Source organism: Galendromus occidentalis, unplaced genomic scaffold (assembly GCF_000255335.2).
Source record: "Galendromus occidentalis unplaced genomic scaffold, Mocc_1.1 scf7180000077524, whole genome shotgun sequence".
NCBI classification, from domain to species: Eukaryota; Metazoa; Arthropoda; class Arachnida; order Mesostigmata; family Phytoseiidae; genus Galendromus; species Galendromus occidentalis.
Window position 1 is genome coordinate 824075 of NW_003805512.1, and position 20055 is coordinate 844129.

Consider the following 20055-nt stretch of genomic DNA (forward strand, 5'->3'; position numbering starts at 1 on the left):
TCAATCAGCCAATCAGTCGGATGAATGACAGATGGATGGATGGATTGAGTGATTGATTGAGTAACGTACGTACACACGATCGATGATCGATGCCCAGTCTTCCACTTGGTCGTTCGGCCGGTCGGTCGGTTGCCTGCTTGCTTGCTGGCTGGCTCGCTCGACAGCAATCTCTCTACCGGCTCGTTCAGTCGGACGACGCTTCAGACAACACAATCGCACTCGCTAGTTTGAGAACTGCACTCACTTCACACTGTTTATTGCGGTGGTCGTGATGATGTTGTCGTCGACGGTGATAGGATACCGTCGAGGCGAGTAACGTACGACAGCTCTGCTCACCCTGCGGTCGTCAGGTGGGATCGCTCAACATCGATGGAAAAAATCACTGAAATCCGCTCAGACACCTGCACAGCTGACAGAATAAGCTTCCGTTGTAATCCGACGCACAACACCGCCCAACAGTTCTGGCTGAGGACGTTCCCGTGGACGCTGCTCGAGCAGCGGCGAACGCTCCTAGCTGTTGCTAACGATGGATTCTTCTTCCGTTAGATTCGGTTCTGACGACGATGGCGACAATGAGCGTGAAGACTGTCCTTGTAGGAACGCTCTCACCGGTGCTGCCAACACTACCACCGAATCCGATATCGTTGTTGTTTTCGTCGTCGATTCGACTGTTGCTGAAATTGTTGTCGCTCTGGTACAGATGATGTTGTTGCTGTTGTTGGTACTACGAATAGCCATCGGTAACCAGTGGTTCAATGATTTGCTGCTGTTGCGTGTTGATCGTTGCCCACATCGGAGTAAAAATCCACCGGCGGATGAGCTCTCACTGTTCGTGAGTTTCGTCCGACAGTCAGTACGTTGCTGCTGTAGCCAGCTGATTCTCTGCTGCTGCTGCTTCCGCGGCCGCTGTTATCATCAAACAGTCGTCGTATAGCCGTCGTCCTGAACGGCGGCAGCGGCGGCGGCGGTCGAGGGAACTCACCCAGCTGCGGCGGCCGGCACCGCAGGGAGAGTCGAACAGCTCACGTGACAGAGCGCGGCCAATCACTGCCGCTCCCGACTGTGACCTATTTCGGCTTCACCAGAGACACCGGCCGAAACCGGCGTTTAGAATCCGGTATTTCTCTGAATTTCCGCGGAAAAAATCCATGACACTCGAAATTACTCGATCGGCTCCCTCAGGAAATTTTTCATGATGATTTTCCATCGTTTCCAAGCCTGCAACGGAGAGCCGGATCAGCTGTTCGTCAGCTGCTTGGTGCGCGTGCGCTGCGAGAAAATCCGCCCTCTTTCCGAGGGTTGTTTGTCGGCAGTGACTCCGAACGACCGTGATCGTCTGCGCAGCGTTCCCGCCGCTTGATAAATTCATTGAGACGACACAGCGAATTCGAATGGAAAACATGAAATCGAGCGATTGTTGGGGTCGACCCCCCTGGGTTCGGAGACGGAACCTTGAACGCCGAGCTCTATCGGGGACCCTCCGAGTACCTTACCCACTCGCTGCGTTTCAGTCTAACCTTGGCGGAGATGAGACCGATCACCGGCCGGCAGAGTGAGATTCTACTGCGGCGTCCTGTGACAAGTTCAGTCTTCGCATTCCGGATGTATTTCGATCTAGGAAGCGACAACTGTCGCTGCTCGAGGCTGACAGCCCGTCTATGGATGTATTATCTCAGTTCCAATCGAGTTTTTGATAAACTTCTCCAACTCCATAGATTGAAAGTACCGGACAGCCGGCATCTTCCGACGGACCGTATCGCTTCAAGAACCTTTTATCCAGTGGAAACTGCGCAGAAAGCTCAACACCGGCTTTGCCGGTCGGTCAGCTGGGAGAACGAACGGCGAATAGTCAACCCAAGCATCCAGTCGAGCAACCGCGGAGAGAAGCGAGATGACGACGCCGGTTCGTTTGGGATGAAAATCGATCCACGGCCCAACCGGTGGCCGGCAACGAACTTTTTCTAATTGGGAGCTTGGGAATGTTCTTCGGAAATCGGCATCTCTCCGGATCGGAATATTGTCGACTCGATGCCCCATTGGAGTTTTCACGGTCAAATTCATTCATCGCTCTCTGAAAGACGTATCGGAGCCGAAACGAGAATCCTCGTCGAATTCACTTGCGAAAGGTCTCGGCTTTCTAATCGACAGTTAGAATATGAACAGACTCGTCGCTTTCGGACCGACGACGGAGGCATTTGAAGGGACACCGTGAAGACCGGTATCGGAGCGCGATTGGACGCCAAGCCCAACTGCGTCGTATCAGCTGACAGACTTTCTGACTGAGTTGGGAAGTGTGTAGCGCGTCGGACAGCATTTATTTAGAGGTGGAGCCTTTGCCCTTCGTTCTAAATGTTTCCCCTCATATCAAAGTCAGCGCGGAGGCAGCCGGCGCAGGAAAGTCCGTCAAGAACTGCGCCATCCATTGAAATCTGGAATTTAGCCAGAAGTGTGCCTTCGCGGATGCCGCCACGGCCGCTCTTCGAGACGCTCAGTACTCGAATGGGGCTCCTCTTGAAGTTCCGCAATAACCAGACCTTGTATTCGTTGCGCGTTGCGGAAGGGTTTCACAATCGATTCGCTCACTGCGTCGCGCCGCCATTCAACGGTGTCCGGCCGAGAGGGGGTATTCCGGACGTGAGCTTGAACAACTCAATCTGAGAAACTTTATTCGCAACTGATAGGGACCGCTATCAAGAACTCTTTTCTCATTCAGAATTGCTTCTCGCCCGTTCTCCGGCAGTCGCGTACAGCCGGAGGAGCCTCTGTTGACTTTCCCCGAGGCTGCGAGCTCCATGTTTTTTCTCAGTATGAGCAGCTCGCCTCGCAGAGGCTTGTGGGTTGTGGGCTGGCGTCTCATCGTCGCTTTCAGGTGGTCTCCCCGCTGAACTTCGCTGTCGGGCTGAATACACGGCCGACGATTCTTCCTGCGTCTTACACACTGTCACATTTTCACTTCCGCAACGCGCTGCAGCTTAATTGGTTCTGCGCATCGAGCGGAAATCTATTAGATCCGAGTCCAAAATCCGAGGATTATTCAGTCAGTACCGAAGCCGGTTTCCGTGAGCTACAGAGCGGAGGTTGTGAATCGGAGATATTTGGATCTATGGAACATGGAAGATCAATATTTCGACAACTTTCTACCGCAATATTGTATCAAGTATTATCTCCGGCCTTGAATATCTCTGACCCGTATGGTTCACTTCTTGGACATATTTTGAAGTTGTGGATTCCGCTGCACTCGCTCACTCTGCCCTTTGATTCCAGACCCTGAGATCATGTACAAGGCGAGCACGAGAAGACCTGTCGGGAAATTCTCATCACGCGCGCCACCGAGTCGGCGCGAAATGAAAGTTTCGAGAGAATTGGATGCCGCACCTGCTTCGGACCAATCATTATCGAAGGCTCCCGAAGTGAAAGTATCCTTGTCTCACGATTCACAAGCATAAGGCTCGTTATGAGGCTGGAGATGTCATTCGGCCAGACTGGAGAAAGGGACGCTATCCGAGAATTCTTCGAGCGTGATGACATTGAAGGTCAAGGGCTGGTATGCGGAGAAGTACATCCATGGAAGAACTGAACTCGCTCATGTATATCTTCCGACATCATGTGGACATCACGAGCTCCAACGGCCATCCCACAGCCCTCCACACCGGAGTGGCCTCATTGGCCTGTCCTCAAACTCCGTTTACGTAAATAATGGCAGGGGAAGGATTGGCCTGCGTAAACTGCGAGTACGTGTCTATCCATTCGTGACCCGATTCTAGACTCTCGACCCAGCTTACAGTGGGATTCGCAGCAATTCAATCTGAAAATTAAATCCGAATCGGTCATACGAGGCCAATTTCCCGGCAAGTTCCTGTTTCGGTAGGCTCGATGTACACTCTTTCCGGGAGCAGTGTTCCCGTTCATCTCAAGAATCAGCACGAGAATAATCGGAATATCGCCACCCAGCAGAAGCTGAGCTGACTCAATTCTCGTCAACAGTCCAAGAAAGCCTCGATTGGTGTGCGCGATATCCAACGCTCGAACCCCTGTAGTTGAGTGAGTCGGGTGGAACGTAGATCAGGAGGAGCTCAGAATGATCGGGGAAAATCGATCGGGGGTTCCTCCGATCGGTGCTATGTTCTGTTCTCAAGCTAGAAACCCAGGAGTCGATCTGTATAGATCACATTTTCAGGAAAGGATTCATCCGTTCTTGCGTCGTAACATCTGGGAGAACTGCTCCATATCCAGAGATGAAAATAAATCCCGATTTTCTTGACTAATCTACTCCTTTGGGAGAACCACCTCCACGACACTTCTTCGGGGTAGGTGACGGGATCGGCGGTCACGTTTCCTCTTTTTTTCATCGATTGCGAGCTGCGAGTTCCCAAGGATCGACAGCCGCGCCTGCGGGAGTATTAGGTTCAGTACTCATCAAGCGGATGCTGAACACTCGATCAAAAGAAAAAGTCTCAATAGATGGTGCAGAAAAATCTCGACTCAAGAATATCCGATAAAGCGAATTCACGGAACAACGAACACTTTTTTCCTCCGTCCGAAGGCTGGTTCGCCATAGACATAATGATAAAAAATCTTTCGCACGGCGATTGCTAACTACAACGAACAGAATTCGCCGAATCCGCGAGGTTCGTGGTCACGAGATTCCACTGTAAACCAGAAGATACCGGACCGATTGAGCGTGATATTCATGAGCCTTCACACTACACAGATTGATCTCGATTTGCGGAAAGCCCCGGGGGCGGATCTCATGCCGGGGTTTGCATCGAATCTTCTTCATTTGAGGACTGCGGGAGGCCTCGTCAGATCATGAGGTATGGAAGGGACCTACACAGAGGGAGAGCACTACCGCGGAGCCTCAGCGGCCAGAAAATGCTCACTCCAACAGCTCGATTCCGAGGAACTTCAACGACGAACCGGCTCAGATTCGGAGCTCTCCCCCTTGTGGCTCAATGAATTCCAGAGTTTTACAAGTTCGTGATTGACATCATAGGAAAACTCGCTTCCCTAGGATTCAGTAAAAATATTTTGCTGTCGCCCGCCATCAAGGGCTGAGTCCCAACAGTAGGTGTTCTCCTTTTAGGATGCCGCTGCTGGCCAGAGGCTAGATGGCTTGAGCGTGGCTCCCGCGCCACCTGGGTAGAGAGCCTCAAGTGCTACCTTCACCGGTATCGATTCAAAGACGTTGGGCTATTCTTTCCACAGTAGTTCTTAACGGGACACCGGCTCACCCCCGCTTTGATCGGGAGAATGAATCATCGAAGAATTGTCAGCTTCTCCTCCTGTGAAGGAATGCCTGCAATCGTGGACGATACGATGGCGTGATACTACCTATCTGAGAAAGAAAGTATCCAGGAGACTACTGCTACTACTCCGACTCGGATTCTGCGGGATGATCCGCTCTGTTATCTCCTTGAGAGCTCTGAGAGAACTGCCTGACTTCAACCGCGGAAGAACGGTACTTGGTCTCTCGGAGAGCTCCAGTTTTAGGGGTCGAGGGTCAGTACCCCTCGTTATCAGCACCGGCTGCAACCCTAGATAAGAGAGTTGCGTCTTCCCAATCGTCGGTTTCCCCATCGTACTGATATGAAATCTATTTGGGCTTTCGCGGACTCCTTGTACTAGGTTTCGGGCTATATTTCTCCATATTTGTCCCTGTGAAACCGCGGAACCTTTGACTGTCATCGCATTAGGTACACTGGACGCATTGGAACAAAACAATTTGATTTTATCAGGAAAGAAAACGGGGAGTCGAAGTAACCCGAGCTGAGGGCTCCGTGGGATCAAGGTCGAGCTTCCCCGTCTCTCGAGGAGCTAGCTGGAGAGAGCAAGCGACGCGGAATTGAGAGGGGAGACAAAACTTTATCTTGAAGACTCCGTTAACATTATTACGAGCGATATCCACAGTTATTTTCGTGTTCTTGTGAGTCTGGGCTCATCTTCCGTCTGAAACTGTCGCAGTGTCAGGAACCGGGTACAGATCTGTCGGGTTCCCGGGTTCGCCGAACACATCACTCAGTTCTTGACTTTCTGTTGCTCCATCGCGTCGCCCATCGTCCCCGATAGACTCATCCTCTTCTAGGATATTTTCCTCACCTCGATCCGACGAAAAGGCTCCATCTGTTGCCGGTCCTTGATCCCTCCTCGGGTCGGCTCGAGTGGGTCGATCGGTTTGAGAGCCACCGAGCTGATTTTTGTCGCTCTCCCCGGCCCCACTGTCCGCTCTGACTCGGGAGTCCGAAGACGTCGGAGAGCTGTTATTTTGAAGCCCGGACATTCCTCCCGACGACGCGGGCGAAACCTCATTTCCCTGGAGATCGACGCCGACGTCCGTTTCTGTCGATACAGTTTCATTGTTCATCCCATCCTGTATCTCTTCAGATGAGAACTCGGTATATTTAGTGACGAAGTCGAGGCCTGTTCTGGAAGAAGTAATGCTTCCCTCCCCCGCCTCTAAATCTCGGCTCGTCGAAATAGACGCCGAAGTTTGCGTCACATCCAGAGCCGGAGATGCGTCCGACTCGGAAAGAGAATCTGCGCTCGGAGCCTTTTGAGGAGTATTGTTGCTCGCCGAGTTTTCATCGGCTTTTTTGCCTTTCTTCTCCTTCCGACTCGATTTATCTGCGATTTTTTTATCCTTCTTCTTGAGCTTGGTTGCCAAGATATCTCGCTGTTTCTTATGGAACTTCTTCATTGCCTGTTCTTGGTGTACCAGAGCTTCGCGTTCGATGGCGTCGAGTCCCCGCAAGAATTCCTGCTGTCTCTCCAATTCTTTCACAATCAGCTTCATCTGCTTCCTGGCTTTTCCATATTCGATCTCGGCATGTTTTTTCGCAAGTTTGTTCTCCAACTTCTCGATTTCGTCCGAGGTTTTTTTGGGTCGCTTCTTGAGAGTTTTCTTCTGCTTCTTCGTGAGAGACTTGAGATCTTCAAATTCTCTCTGAAGACGGGCTCGTGTCAGATTCATCTGAGTTATGATGACTTCTTTTCGGAAAATCAACTCATCGGTCAATTCATTTTCTCCACTATCTTCAGACTCGGTATTCGCCTGGGTGTAGTTGACCCCGAAGAAATCGACTCCAAGATGAAGTCTGTCAGCTGTGGATTCGAGTAATGTTCATAGAAGCAACTTGCCCGGCGAGACAGACGGATGTCTCGGAGATTATTGGAGTACGGCGCTTATCACAGTGAATATTCGAATCGAGGCCCGACTCACCTGTGAATCCGGAGACTGTAGTGACGATCGAAAACTCATTATTTTTCAGAACCGGAGTGTGGTGTCTCCTGAAGTTCTGGTATATCGCTGTCACAACAGTGCAATTCCTTGGGAGGCCTCCGGGTGATGATATCGAAACGACGGGACGAAGAAACGGCTTCTCGAACATCTTCTCAGTCTCGCTGGAAACGAGCGTGTGTTCCGAAAAAGGGGCGCTCGATAAAGCTTTGGAATCTCAAAGGAACGAGTTCGATATCCCCCTCGACCCAAGGATTTCTTCCCAGTCTCGGTGAACTTACCGCTTGATTTCGGCGGCTCTCGCTTCCAGATCGTTGCCGTAAATAAGCGACAGCGTTTGCATGAATAAATCGAATGAAATGGCGTCCTCGGAGTCTACGATGCTCTTCGCGACTTGCCTCTTCTTATCAAGGTTCTCGAGCTTTAGCTGGATGAGCTTCTCTCGAGCATCGTGAAGGTCTTTCACGAGATTGAGGCGTTCTTTCATCAGCTTGAATATGGTCAGAGGTGATCCGAAATCAGCGGCTTCTCGTAATTTCGTTTCAAGATCGATCTTCCTCCAAATTAATCTCTCAAGCGTCTCTTCGAGAGTTCCCGTGCGGGACGTCTCTGCAAATTCCTCGTCTCTTGAGAGTGCGCAGGTTTAGAACCGCTGATAAATATTAGAATTCAACGTCCGTAAGGTATACCCAGCACGGCTTCCGGATTAGAATCGAAACAAGAACCCACCGAGCTCCCGAATGATATTTCCAGCTGCGAGAGGTAAGAAGGGAACTTTCGAGTTGTGTGGCGCTTCTTCGCTTGCAGGGCTCGCATCGTCTCCGCTGCCGAAGGCGTAGGACCACAGATCATTGTCTACCCGAACCTTTTGGGGAGAGCAAGTCGAGGATATCAAGCAGTGAACTTATATAACGCAGCGGCATGCCTCGACTTATACTTCTGAGTGAGTCGAGCCATTTATCGGGACAGAGACAAACCTCGAGAGTGCCGGCGATGAATGAGAGGAGGAGCAGAGCGCAGATCCTCATTTTCCGAGAAACTCTTACGATCAACTGCTGAGCAGTGCGGATCCGAACCGATTGGAGTCAGGTAACGTTGTCGGAAACTTTTTCGATGAGCCCGTCCTCGCAAAGATCGCGCAATTGAACTTGACGCCCTCAGCTGGCAGCCGGCTTCGGTGGAAGAAGCGAATGTTTTATGGGCTGTCTGTTAGTTTTGGGAATCATCTGGGCTGTAAATTGCTGTAAACTCCCTCGCAACGTCCTGAAACTCTTCAGCCGAATATCGGTAGCGTCATCTATGGACGTCAAAGTCGGCAACCCGCTATATCCAGCGGTCTTCATCAATCTGTGCTGAGCGAGCTCAAGATTCCCCGTTTCCCTCCTCGGAGTTGTCCCGATGTTCTGTAACACACAATAAGCCTCGGAACGCAAACTTAGCATAGCTGTGTCCCAGGAGTTCCCGTGGGTCTGAGCGGGTCGGGCATAACGATCATTCTGCTTGGTCACGAGCCACCTCCCTGTTTGACCCGACCCGTCGTCGTAGCGGGCATTAGTGATCGATCATCGACGCGACACCTAAGAGCTGCGCGAGCTCTGTGCAATTAGCTGAACAGCATAGTCCCATTGGGGGATGAGTGTATCCCGCAGTCAATGTCAGAATCCTCTCAAGCTCGCTCTTGAGCACTGCTTCCAGAATTTATGATTCGAGACTCCCAGGGTTCATGAGCGATTTCTAGACTTCATGGTTCCTGAAAGTGACGGCTCCATGGCTGAGAGCCCAGGGCTTGAAACCGTCCGAGGTCCCTCTGAATCCAGGACGAGTCCGTGAATCTAGACGTGTTCTTTCGATTCTGTCGAAATGCATCCATCTTCGGTCATAATTTGCTTACTTAATGAGTAGTTACTAATGGCTTTCCAGTTTGCTGGGCTCGGAACTAAGATAAGGAATTACGCGCGCACTGATAAAACGCAAAACACGTCCGCCGGAGTCGTATATGGAGAGCCAATTACTGCTATTCCGCGCTTTGTAGACTGTCACGAGCCGGTGGATGACGTTCTAGGGACTGCGGTTCCTTCACGAGGATGATGTCGAGGTGGCTCCGCTGCAGGTCCACCGATTTCCAGAAGGGAAATCGGCTCTCGACCATGGCTGAGCTGGAGCAACATGCAGAAAATAACTTATCCCAAGCGCAATGCGACTCAATTCTTGATCAGATCCTTTCTATACCTCGCAGTGGAATTCTCAAGAAGAATACATGAATGGCTGGAGCGAGAAATTTCTTCATGAGTCATCAGATTCGCCTTATGGCTTGACCCGCCTGTCGCCGATTCACCCCAGTTGCCCTCTGTACTGTCGCTCTATTCGCCACTTTGGTCCTCGTCTTCGTCATTGTCTGTAGCGCCACCATCATTCTCCTCAGTGTCGTCGTCATCATCCTCGCTGCCCTCTTCAGTTTTACTCTTGCGGCTTCTACTTGCGCTTTTTTCATCTTTTTCGCTAGCGTTCTTTTGACGCGCCCCCTTCTGGAATCGAAAGCTGATCGAATTTAGGAGGGAACACGCGTGAGATTCCTGAATACACCTCCGCAACAAGGGGTGGAGGAGCGAGAGCGTCCGTGCTAACCTTGTAGGGTCCGTGCTTTTTGCGCCATTCCTCCCGGGCTTTTTTATTCTTTTTCACCCATTTTTCTTGATCAGAAAGCTCGTTCCACTCTTCGCCGCAAATCTTCGCGATTTCGACGACGCTCAGACCAGGGTTGTCAGCTTTGATCCGGTCCACATTCCGCAGCATCCACAAAAAGTAAGGCGTTGTCGGGCGAACCGCCTTTCTGCCTTTCGCTTTCGTCTTCCTACTTTCACTCTTGGCCGAAACTTCTTCACTCCCACCAGAACTTCTGCCGCTACTCATTTGCCTGGAAGGGAGGGGGGGGGTGATTATTCCGACTGGATCAGCCCTCTCCAGAGGGGAAACGGGAAGAAAATTGCGTGCGGGGAGAGAGCCTTTTTCAGCTCTGGTGCACGCCGTTCACGGCCGGCTGAGCGTCCGTTTCCGGGGACCTCCACTGTGTGAGTCGAGCGCATGAAGACGAGCCGGTATCTGTGGATCGGCTCAGAACATACACGTTCCTCTATCAGAATCGGTCGGGACGTATGCTATACGTCGCCAGGGTGCGTCGACGGCTTGAATCAGGAGATCGCACGATGCTTCGGCTGCGACTCGATCCCTCCCGGACCGCATGATTCGCTGTACCAATACGGTCTACAACCCGAAACCAAAAGTGGAAAAATCACCTGAGTGCGACTACAGCGTCGGGAATTGACGAGTGCGAACACCACTCCGATTTTTGCGATATCAACTCAGATAACTTTGTTCACTTAGATGTATAAAGTAGCGACTTCCATTCGGACATGCGGAACTTGATTTTCCACGCTTCGATATGCGTATCGCTCTATGCAGATGAAGAGTACCTATTTACTGGAGTACCCGCAACTCGCAACTGAGCACTGTAAGCACTATGGGCGGCCCGTCGAAATCTCTGGAAAACTGGATTCCGATGGACACGGAGACTGCAATCGGGCGGGCAAGGATTTGTGGAGCTTCCTTCATGTAAGCTCTCCCTTTCTGGTTGCAGCCCTCCGCCCTGAAAAGTTGATTGATCCCTCATCCTTTCTCGTGGAAGAGCTTCCGCACCCATTGTCCGTTTCTATTCTTCCGGATCGATTTTCAATTCTCGATCGGCGGGAGATCGGGACCACAGGGCATCACCATGACAGTATGACAGCGGACACTTCAAGCTCTCTGCGCCGGAGCCGGACGTCCAGGCGTCTGCCACAAAGAATGTGGTGGGCACTGAGTACGCGAGTACCTCGTGATAATAAGGAACCGGCTCGGCAGGGGTTTGTCTCGATGCCGATGCGCTGCCGTTCGAGGAATCTCCGAGAACACTCCACTCGGACCGAAGTTTCCGACGGGTCTTCGCTGCATTCGCACTTTTCCGCGGGGCCTCAACTCTGTCCGAAGCGGAGGAGCTACGACGATTCAGAGGCGCGAATCCGATGAGGATTTCCTAGAGCTCATGATACTGTCATAGCTCTGGGATGGTCATGCGTTACCCGATCTCTAAGAATTTATTCTGTCGGAAATTATGAGCCCAAGTCGAAGACGGGCGCTCATGGACAGGGACTCCTATCTAGGGCTGCGTCGGCTACTCCCTGGGATTGAATCTCTCTTTTAGACATCGACATTCCAGACAATAGATCTCACGACGATATCTCCGGGTTCCAAATCCCTTATTGTGAAGAGCTGGGGGCTCTTTCCCTCGATGAGATCGAGAATCTTTTGCTCAATCCTCCTCCTCTAAGTCTTCATCTGAGTCGTCGTCATCTTCGTCGGACTATGAAAGGGGAGTTCGTCCATCTTAGCACGATATATATGAATGAGAGCCCAGGCGCGAGCATCACTTCCTCAACAGAACATCGTCACAAACCTGATTTTTCATCTTGTTCTCCTTGTGTTCCTTCCATTCTTTCTTCAATCGCTTGAATTTCCTTACCCATTTTTCCCGATCAGGAAGAGCCCGCCATTGTCTGCCGCATTCCGCCAGTATTTCCTTCCCTTTCAGCTCGGGATTTTCTCGGACAACCCGAGCCCAAGTTCTTTCTTCCAGCATCCAGAGGAAATAGGCGGTTTTGGGCTGTATAATTTTCCCTTTGTAATGTATTCCGACGCTGTGCTCTTCGCGTTTGCGTGTTCTGCGCTTCCGCCTGCCTTCGCCGCGCAGGCTCATACCGGGAGTGGGTTCTTGTCAAGGAATATAGGAAAATCCGGTATGCTGGAAACTAGCTCCGGCTCTCGTCTCGAGGCACAATCTTCAGTGTAGAGCGGGATGTCCGACTCGTTCCCAGAGCTCGAGAAGCTCCTCCTCGATGATTTCGTGATCAGTAATTCAGAAGATTTCAATCACTCGAAGCAAGACACTTGTCCATCGTCGTCGACTTCGCAAACTTGACTCGTGGAAGCGGTCAGCCAACACCACGAATTCCGCGAATTCTCAAAATGGCGGCACTCCACACTGATGAGCCCTGGGAACTCATAGGATGCGGGATTCGCACTCAGGTCGTACATGAGCATGCAACTTTCGGGCTGATTCCCTCGCTACGGGTTCTGAGGAGCATCCGAGAGCAGACAACAAGGTCTGCGTCCCCCGCGCATCTCAGCAGGCAGGAGTCCAAGCATCTTCCCAGGAGTTCATCTAACAATAAGTACCTGATATTTTCCCCGCATCCATGACCCCCTCGCAGCTACAAGGTTTCTATGATTTCGACCCTCCGCTAAAGAGAATGAATCTCCCAGAGCGAGCTGAAGGTGAGATCCCTCTTGGGAACAGAACTGGCTGGACGAACCTGCTGGTTTGATCGGACGCGATTTTAATAATTTCCGGACTTCTCAGGGCGATCTATTTCCTGTAAGGAGCTACTCGGGAATCGAGCGTCGATCGCGAAGTGTCTCAACAGGTCGCGTGATTGTTCCCGGGTCAATCCAAATGTCTCTGGATCTGGTTGTGGCCGAAACCCCCCTCTCGATACGATATTGTCTATCCTAAATAACGAATAATGATGAGAGATAAGTCGACTCGGATTTCCCTATATGCGGGCACGTGTTTGTTACCTATCCCTCTAACGAGTGTCCCGTGAGAATCATCCGTTCCCCTCCTCCGTTCAGTGGCTCAATCTTCCTTCGCTCTCTTCTGTGGTGTCCGCCGTATCTCGGATTCTTCTCCATCCGAGACCTCATGTCGGATACGTTTCTTCCGAGACCAAGATATGCCGGCTCCTTTCATCCCGTTCTTAACCATCGGATCTGCTTCAGCGTCCGCGAGCTCGGTTCCCGAATTATTGACTGTCTCAGCTGCCTTCTGAGCTATCTCGACTGGTTGCCCTTCGGGTGGATTCTTCTTCTGACTCGCCATCTTCAATGACTCCGCTCCGTCGGAGTTCTCTCCCTCGTCCTCCGTTCCAGGTTTCGATAAATCTTTTGCCGCGTTCTTCGGGTTGAGCTTCTTGACATCAACTTTCCGTCTCAAACCCTTCATCAGATCAGCTGCTCCTTCGAAGATGGATTTCTTCTTCGAAGGCTTCTCCTTCACGCTTGAGGTTCCCCGTGACTTCGCATCCTCCTCGCCTTCACTGTTCATTGCTATATCGGCGGATTCTTTCCCGGCTGGTTCATGTCTTTCAGCTTGCCTATTCGAGAACCCTGCACCCTCCTCGGCTTCCGTCTCCGCTTCTCCACGATGGGGAGATTTACCTTGGAAGGAGTTTCTTTCCCTCCGTCGCAATTCCGATTGCTCAACTTCATGATTTCCCCCCTTACCACCTTCTTCTCGTTTCGTACCCAGAGAATTATCCTCGGGTTTGAGCGTTCTGACGTCGTCGACTGTCTTCCTCAACTTCTTTATCGCATGAGCCGCTTTCCCGAAGATGGATTTTTTCTCGGATAGCTTCTTTTTCAAGCTGAGGGCTTCGAATGGTTTCGCATCCTCCTTGCCGTCGCCGTCCTTGGCCTTGACGGCAGATTTTCTCCCGGTGAGCTCATCTTCTCCAGCTCGCGCTTCCGGCAGTTCTGCATCCTCCACGACCTCCGTCCTCGCTTCGTGATATTTTCCCTCGTCAGGGATCTTCTTCCTTCCGAGTGCAGATTCAAAAGACCCATCACGAGGCTCATGTAGTTCCCTCCTGGTAGATTTGCCCGTGAGGTTTTCTTTCCCCGTTCTTCGCGACTGAGGATGCCACTTGCGATAGGGAGATTCAGTCTCAGAGGACTTCCCCTGTTTCTGCGATCTCGATTGCTCACGTGGATCATTCATGTCCCTATCACCATCTACTTTTTCCACAACGGGAGCTTCATGCTCCAGCTTCGATTTTTGAACGTCGTCGACTTTTTCCTCAAACTCTTCATCGCATCAACCGCTTCCTCAAAGATGGATTTTTTCTCGAATGGATTCCTTCCCAGGCGCGGGGCTTTCGAAGACTTCGCATTCTCCTTCAATTCGCCATTGTCGGCAGATTTTTCCCCTTTGGGCTCATCTCCATCAGTGTGCGCTTCCGACAATTCTGCACCCTTCACGGCTCCAGTCATCGCTCCCTGCTTCTTCCTCTCGAAGAAGATCGTGTCCTCCCCTGACGCAGACTTCGATGTTCTACCCCCAGGCTCATCTTCCCTGATCCTATTCTCATCGTCAATCTCATCAGCGGATCCGCCAGTGGGGTTCTCTCTCTCTGTGGCTCGGGAGCGCGGAGGCTGCTTGCCTGGGTTCTTCCCTTCCCCACCTTTCCCACCTTCTTCACGATTGGGAGATTGAGCTTGAGAGGACTGTCTCTTCTCCTGCCCAGATGTCGATTTCACATCTCGACTAACTGTTCCTTTACTACCTTCTTCTCTTGCCGTTCGGGAAGTTCGATTCCTCGTAAGTCTTCCCTCCAGGACTTCGGGTATCGACAGTTCCTCTCCTTTGACGCCCTCATTTTTCTCTCTCTTGCTCCTCTGCTCCGAGGGAGAGACCTTCCTCTCATCGGATTCCTGCTGAGCCTGTTGAGCAGCCTGTCTACTTCTAGATTCCTTCGGAGCCTCGAGCCCCTTCCTTCGCTTCGTTGGCGATCTTCTCGGCTCTCCAGCTTGGGAACTGCTCCCCGTCCCCTTTCCGTGGTCTTCCTTATCAGAAGTCCCATCAGAAGGAAGTTCCTCGTCTTTACACGGAGACCTCCATGCCCTGGAATCCTGTCTGCCAGCGTCTTTTTCCCTTCCATCCCCGATCCTCGACTTCAATGGATTCGGGCACTCAGACTCCTTCTTGCCTCCAGACTTCTTCGACGTCTCAAGTTTCTTCGGAGTCTTTGTATCCTTTTTGTCCATAGCCTTTACATCATTTTCCTCATGAGACTCCTCCTGAGCCCCCGGACCCTCATTGTCCTTAGCCTCCTTCGGAGCTTTTCTCTTGTCTTCCCTTTCGGACTCCTTCTGAGCCTCTGAACTTTTTCTGTGCTTGGACTTCTTCGAAGCCTCTAGCTCCTCTTTCTTGTCGGACTTCTTCTGAGCTTTTGAATTCGTCTCGAGCTCAGACTTCTTCTGAGCCTTAGAATCCTTCTCGAGCTCAGACGTCTGCGGAGCCTTTGAATTCTTCCCGAGCTCAGACTTCTTCTGAGCCTTAGAATTCTTCTCGGGCTCAGATTTCCCCTGAGCCTTTGAATTCTTCCTGAGCTCAGACTCCTTCTGAGACTTTGAATTCTTCTCGACCCCAGGCTGCTTCTGAGCCTCAGAATTCTTCTCGAGCTCAGATTTCCTCTGAGCCTTTGAATTCTTCCCGAGCTCAGACTCCTTGTGAGACTTTGAGTTCTTCTCGACCTCAGACTTCTTCTGAGCCTTAGAATCCTTCCCGATCTCATATTTCACCCGAGCCTTCGAATTCTTCTTAAGCTCAGACTTCTTCGGAGCCTCCGGCGCCTTTTTCTCATCAGGCTTCTCCTGAGTCTTTGAATCCTGTTTCCTGCTTGCCTTTCCAGTAATTTTCTCATCAGAATCCCTCTGGGCCGTCGGATCCCTTTTGTCCCTAGGCTCCTCTGGAGCCTGTCCCTCACTTGCCTTTCCGGACTTCTGAGCCTTTGAACTCTTTCTATGCTCAGACTCCTTCAGAGCTCCGCTCGCTTTTCTAGCAACGGACTCCTTCTGAGCCCGCGAAGCCTTCTGGCTTAGGGTTCTCTTTGGAGCCTCTGGCTCTTCTTCAATCTTGGACCTTCCGTCCATCATCATCTTCTTCTTGTGCCCAGGCTTCTCCGGGATCCCTGTCTCCAAACTCTTTCCGAATTTCTTTTGAGTCTCTGACTCCTTTCTCTTATCGGACTTCTTCTGAGTTTCTGGCTCCTTTCTCTTATCGGACTTCTTCTGAGGCTCTGACTCCTTCCTCTTATCGGACTTCTTCATAGCCTCTGACTCCTTTCTTTTATCGGAAATCTTTTGAGTCTCTGACTCCTTTCTCTTATCGGACTTCTTCCGAGTTTCTAACTCCTTCCTCTCATCGGACTTCTTCTGAGGCTCTAACTCCTTCCTCTTATCGGACTTCTTCATAGCCTCTGACTCCTTTCTCTTATCGGACTTCTTCATAGCCTCTGACTCCTTTCTCTTATCGGACTTCTTCATGAGCCTCTGCCTCCTTTGTCTTATCGGACTTCTTCTGAGCCTCTGACACCTTTCTCTTATCGGACTTCTTCTGAGTTTCTGGCTCCTTTCTCTTATCAGACTTCTTCTGGGTTTCTGTCTCTTTACTCTTATCAGACTTCTTCCGAGTCTTCGAATACTCCTCGTTCCTATCATCTTTTCTCCAATCGGACTTCTTCGGAGCATTCGGATCCTCGCCCTTCTTCGGCCTCCCCCTATTTCCCTTGCCAGGCTCCTTCAGAGCCCCAGGCTCCCTTCCATCAGTCTTTTTCTGAGTCTTCGAATACTTCTCGTTCCTAGCTTTCTCATTATCTTTCTGATCAGAAGCCTTCTTAGCCTTCGGACTGGTCTTCTTCTTGGGCTTTTCAGGAGCCTGAGCCCTACTTTCCTTATTGAGCGTCTTCTGAGCCAGTGAACCCTTCCTGTGCTTAGACTGCTCCGAAGCCCCCCCAGCCTTTTTATCATCGGACTTCTTCTGAGCTACTGAAGCCTTTCTCTTTCGAGCCTCTGGCTCTTTCTTTACCTTAGACCTCCCGTCAGCGTCGTTCGTGTTCCCCTTCTTCCTGGGATTCCTCTGTCCATCCTTCACATGATGATAGGTCCCTGACTTCATGTCTTTAGCTGTCTTATCTTTCGTATCCTTCGACTTCTCTTCCGACCTCCGTACATCTTTTTTGTTAGCGACATTGATTTTGTCGCTTTTGCGCTTAGCATTTCTTTTCCTCGATTCCGAAGATCGGCTCGCAGATATATCCTCGTCCTCGTCATGTGATCCTCCCTCAGAATCGTTCTCATGACGGCGATCCTCGCTCGAATATGTCTCCTCCTTAGAATGCTCCTCGGTGCGCTTCGATTCTGATCTCTCAGACGTGTTGGTGCCTGCTGTGCCGTACGTTTCGAGACTAACTTCGATACTGATTCCATCCTCATCGTGATCCTCATCCTCTCCGCTATCCTCGCTGACTTCGTCTGCACCATCATCGGCAACCTGCAATCGAGAGCTGAGCTCTTCAACTCGATGTTCTTCTACGGGCAGGTTGACCAGAGCTGTCACATTCGATGATGAAGTTAGGAAAAGTTGGTGCTGAGAAACGAATCGAGATATTGGTGCATGGGAGTTTCGAGCAACGAACCCTGCCGTGCTTTTTGTCCCATTTAGCCTTGGCCTCCTTATTCAGTCTTATCCATCTATCCTTGTTGGGCAGCTGTCTCCAGGTCTCACCGGCTACTTCAGCAAGCTCGGTCACCGATAGGCCGGGATTCTCCTCGATCAATCGCTGCCGATGCTGAAGCATCCAATAGAAATAAGCAGAGGTCGGTCGAACGTCATCATCGCTCTTTTCGTCGGCAGAGCTTTCGCCGGTTTTCTCGCTCATACCTGGCGGGAGGGATTCAAGGAAAGTGACAAGGAGAACTTGGAAAGGTACCACTGGATTCTGTTGATCGATGAAACAGGTGACCTCGATAAATGGGAACGGGGAACTTCTTGCCGAAAACAGAAAAGATCCGCCTTTTCCTCGGCTCCTTGCAATATACTGACGCAAACAACGAAACCGATAGAACATCTAATCGGAATGAGCGATTTCGAAGGGTTGCGCCTCTCGAGAAGATCATTAGGTAGTTGGTCACTGACGGAACAGCTCACGCTGAATCATACCTGTCGGCTACAGGATTTCTTTCCCACGATTCTACGGCGAAGGGTCTGTCGCCAAACTTCAGGATAAGGACCGAAACTCCGGCACAATAACACAACCCTCTAAATTTTGCGCGCGGGATCGATTTCGTTTTTCTTAGGTGAATGAAAAACTAGACGGCTGCCTCCATGGATACGATCAGTGGCCGGTGGACTCAACTGATTAAGTGGTATAGCCGGTCCAATACGGAGACAGAAGAGACTCGGACCTCGGAGTACCCCACGTATAGCATATCGTTGAGATATACGTTTCTCCCTCTTAGCTGGGGGCTGTACCAAGGTTCCCCCGCACCGGGGGAATAAAATCTCGACAAGGCTGAGCCCGGAATGGTTCGCGTTGACCCATCTTCTTATTCGAGTCCACCAATAATCGGAATCGATTGTCGGTGTCCCATCGAGGAACCCAGTAAGTCAACTCAGAATTTCGTTCTCCTTCTCAAATTATACGGGAAGGAGAACAGGAATGCGTGTCCTTCAGTTACTCGGCGAGGAAGTCCGAAGAATGCGGAGTTTTCCGCTCGATAGAAACTCCATCTGGGTGAGCCTCGACTTCGGCTGCAAGCCCCTCGGTCGAAGATCAGGTATACGCTGTTGGACTTTTCTATGAGTCGTGTTGGGCATTCATCGTTCTGCTCAGCCTTCCGGGAGGTGCTGCTGCGTATTACGAATTTCCGGGCTGGAGTTGCATTTTCCAGGTATGATGAACATGATTCTCGCCTGCGGAGCGGGGCACGAGAGGTACTCACCGCGCGCGGTCTTGATGAGTGGTAGGCAGGATCATTTCATCATTCGCTGCGATTCGAAAAGTTACGGAGAATTCTCTTGGCGCCGGACTACAGGGTAGTCGGTGAACACAGTCAGTGTTGTTTCGAGACGCCGAGCAGCGTCCATGGACGTGTCAATGAGAAGTATTCAGTGATCATCCGGGGACATTCGCAGTCGTGCGCGGGAGAATTCCAGAACTCGAACTCCGCAGCTGATCGCTGAAGATTTCCATTGTCAGACGTCGGTAACAGGTGAGAGCCCCAATCATACGCCTTAAGAATGACTGTTCATGGAGTCGGCCTGAGAGCACCAAGCTGACTGGAGGAACCGTCGCAAAGGAGAGTTGGGGACTTTTTTCAGACATGGCGCAATTCGTCCGAACGAAATCGATTCCACTAATCCGATTGGCGGGAGAGGAAGCCCATTCTGTGGACGATCTCATAGAGAAGGCCTGCGAGCTGAATGGAATTCCTCCAATTTATAGGTTAGTCTCTCCAACGACTCACTCTAGACATACGACATTTGTTCCGACCAGCAACCTGAGTTTGGTATCTCAGTGTCGGAATGCCCTTGATCTTTAATTTCGCGCTATCGGTGCTCTCTCGTCATGCTTTTCCCCACGATGAATTGCGTCACCGCTATCCCTATCCTATCGCATACGACGGCTCATCAATCCCCTTGCAGATATCTTATGGCACTGTACGATCTGAAAGCGAAAGCTTATCTCGGAGCTCACGAGAGCATTGGAGGAGACGGAGGGGAATTCGAGCTTCAATTGCGGATCCGGTTGGTTTCCTCTCGCCGAGCCAGCAATCCGAGGCCGATATCGGGCGAAAGTTGCGTAGTAACTACGAATGGAATTTATTTTGAATATTCCAGATTTCATCCGGGATGTGCTAGTCGCATAGAGGAACCGAACACCCGCAACCTGTACTATCATCAGATGCTTTATTACCTTTTCGACGAGTTCAAAGTAAAGGAATACAGTCACAAGCTGGTGAGTCATCTCGTCGGTTTCGTTGCGTTGGATTACGTGAGGCAACTGATCGAGAGGGGAGAGGCTCCCTCGGATGAGAAAACCGCAGAGCTCCTGGAATCGACCGCTCTGCCTGCGGACTGGAAGTTTCCATGGTGGAAGAAACTTGTGGTG

At 51.1% G+C, this 20055-nt stretch overlaps 2 protein-coding genes across 2 annotated transcripts; one reads left to right on the forward strand and one right to left on the reverse strand.

Moving 5' to 3' along the window:
* Positions 1 to 9594: 9594 nt before the first annotated feature.
* LOC108864836 (titin homolog) lies at positions 9595 to 17823 on the reverse strand. The gene is made up of 6 exons (XM_029112666.1): positions 17581 to 17823; positions 16422 to 17435; positions 14121 to 16339; positions 13054 to 13920; positions 9860 to 10148; positions 9595 to 9759 (listed from the first exon to the last, which is right to left on the reverse strand). The coding sequence occupies exons 1-6, from the start codon at positions 17821 to 17823 to the stop codon at positions 9595 to 9597; spliced, it is 4797 nt and encodes a 1598-aa protein (XP_028968499.1).
* A 1444-nt stretch (positions 17824 to 19267) lies between these two features.
* On the forward strand, positions 19268 to 20028 carry LOC114828447 (uncharacterized; the record flags this gene model as incomplete). Its single annotated transcript, XM_029112667.1, has 3 exons — positions 19268 to 19389; positions 19590 to 19691; positions 19785 to 20028. Coding segments are annotated over exons 1-3 (468 nt in total), but the record flags the coding sequence as incomplete, so codon positions are not given.
* Positions 20029 to 20055: the final 27 nt, after the last annotated feature.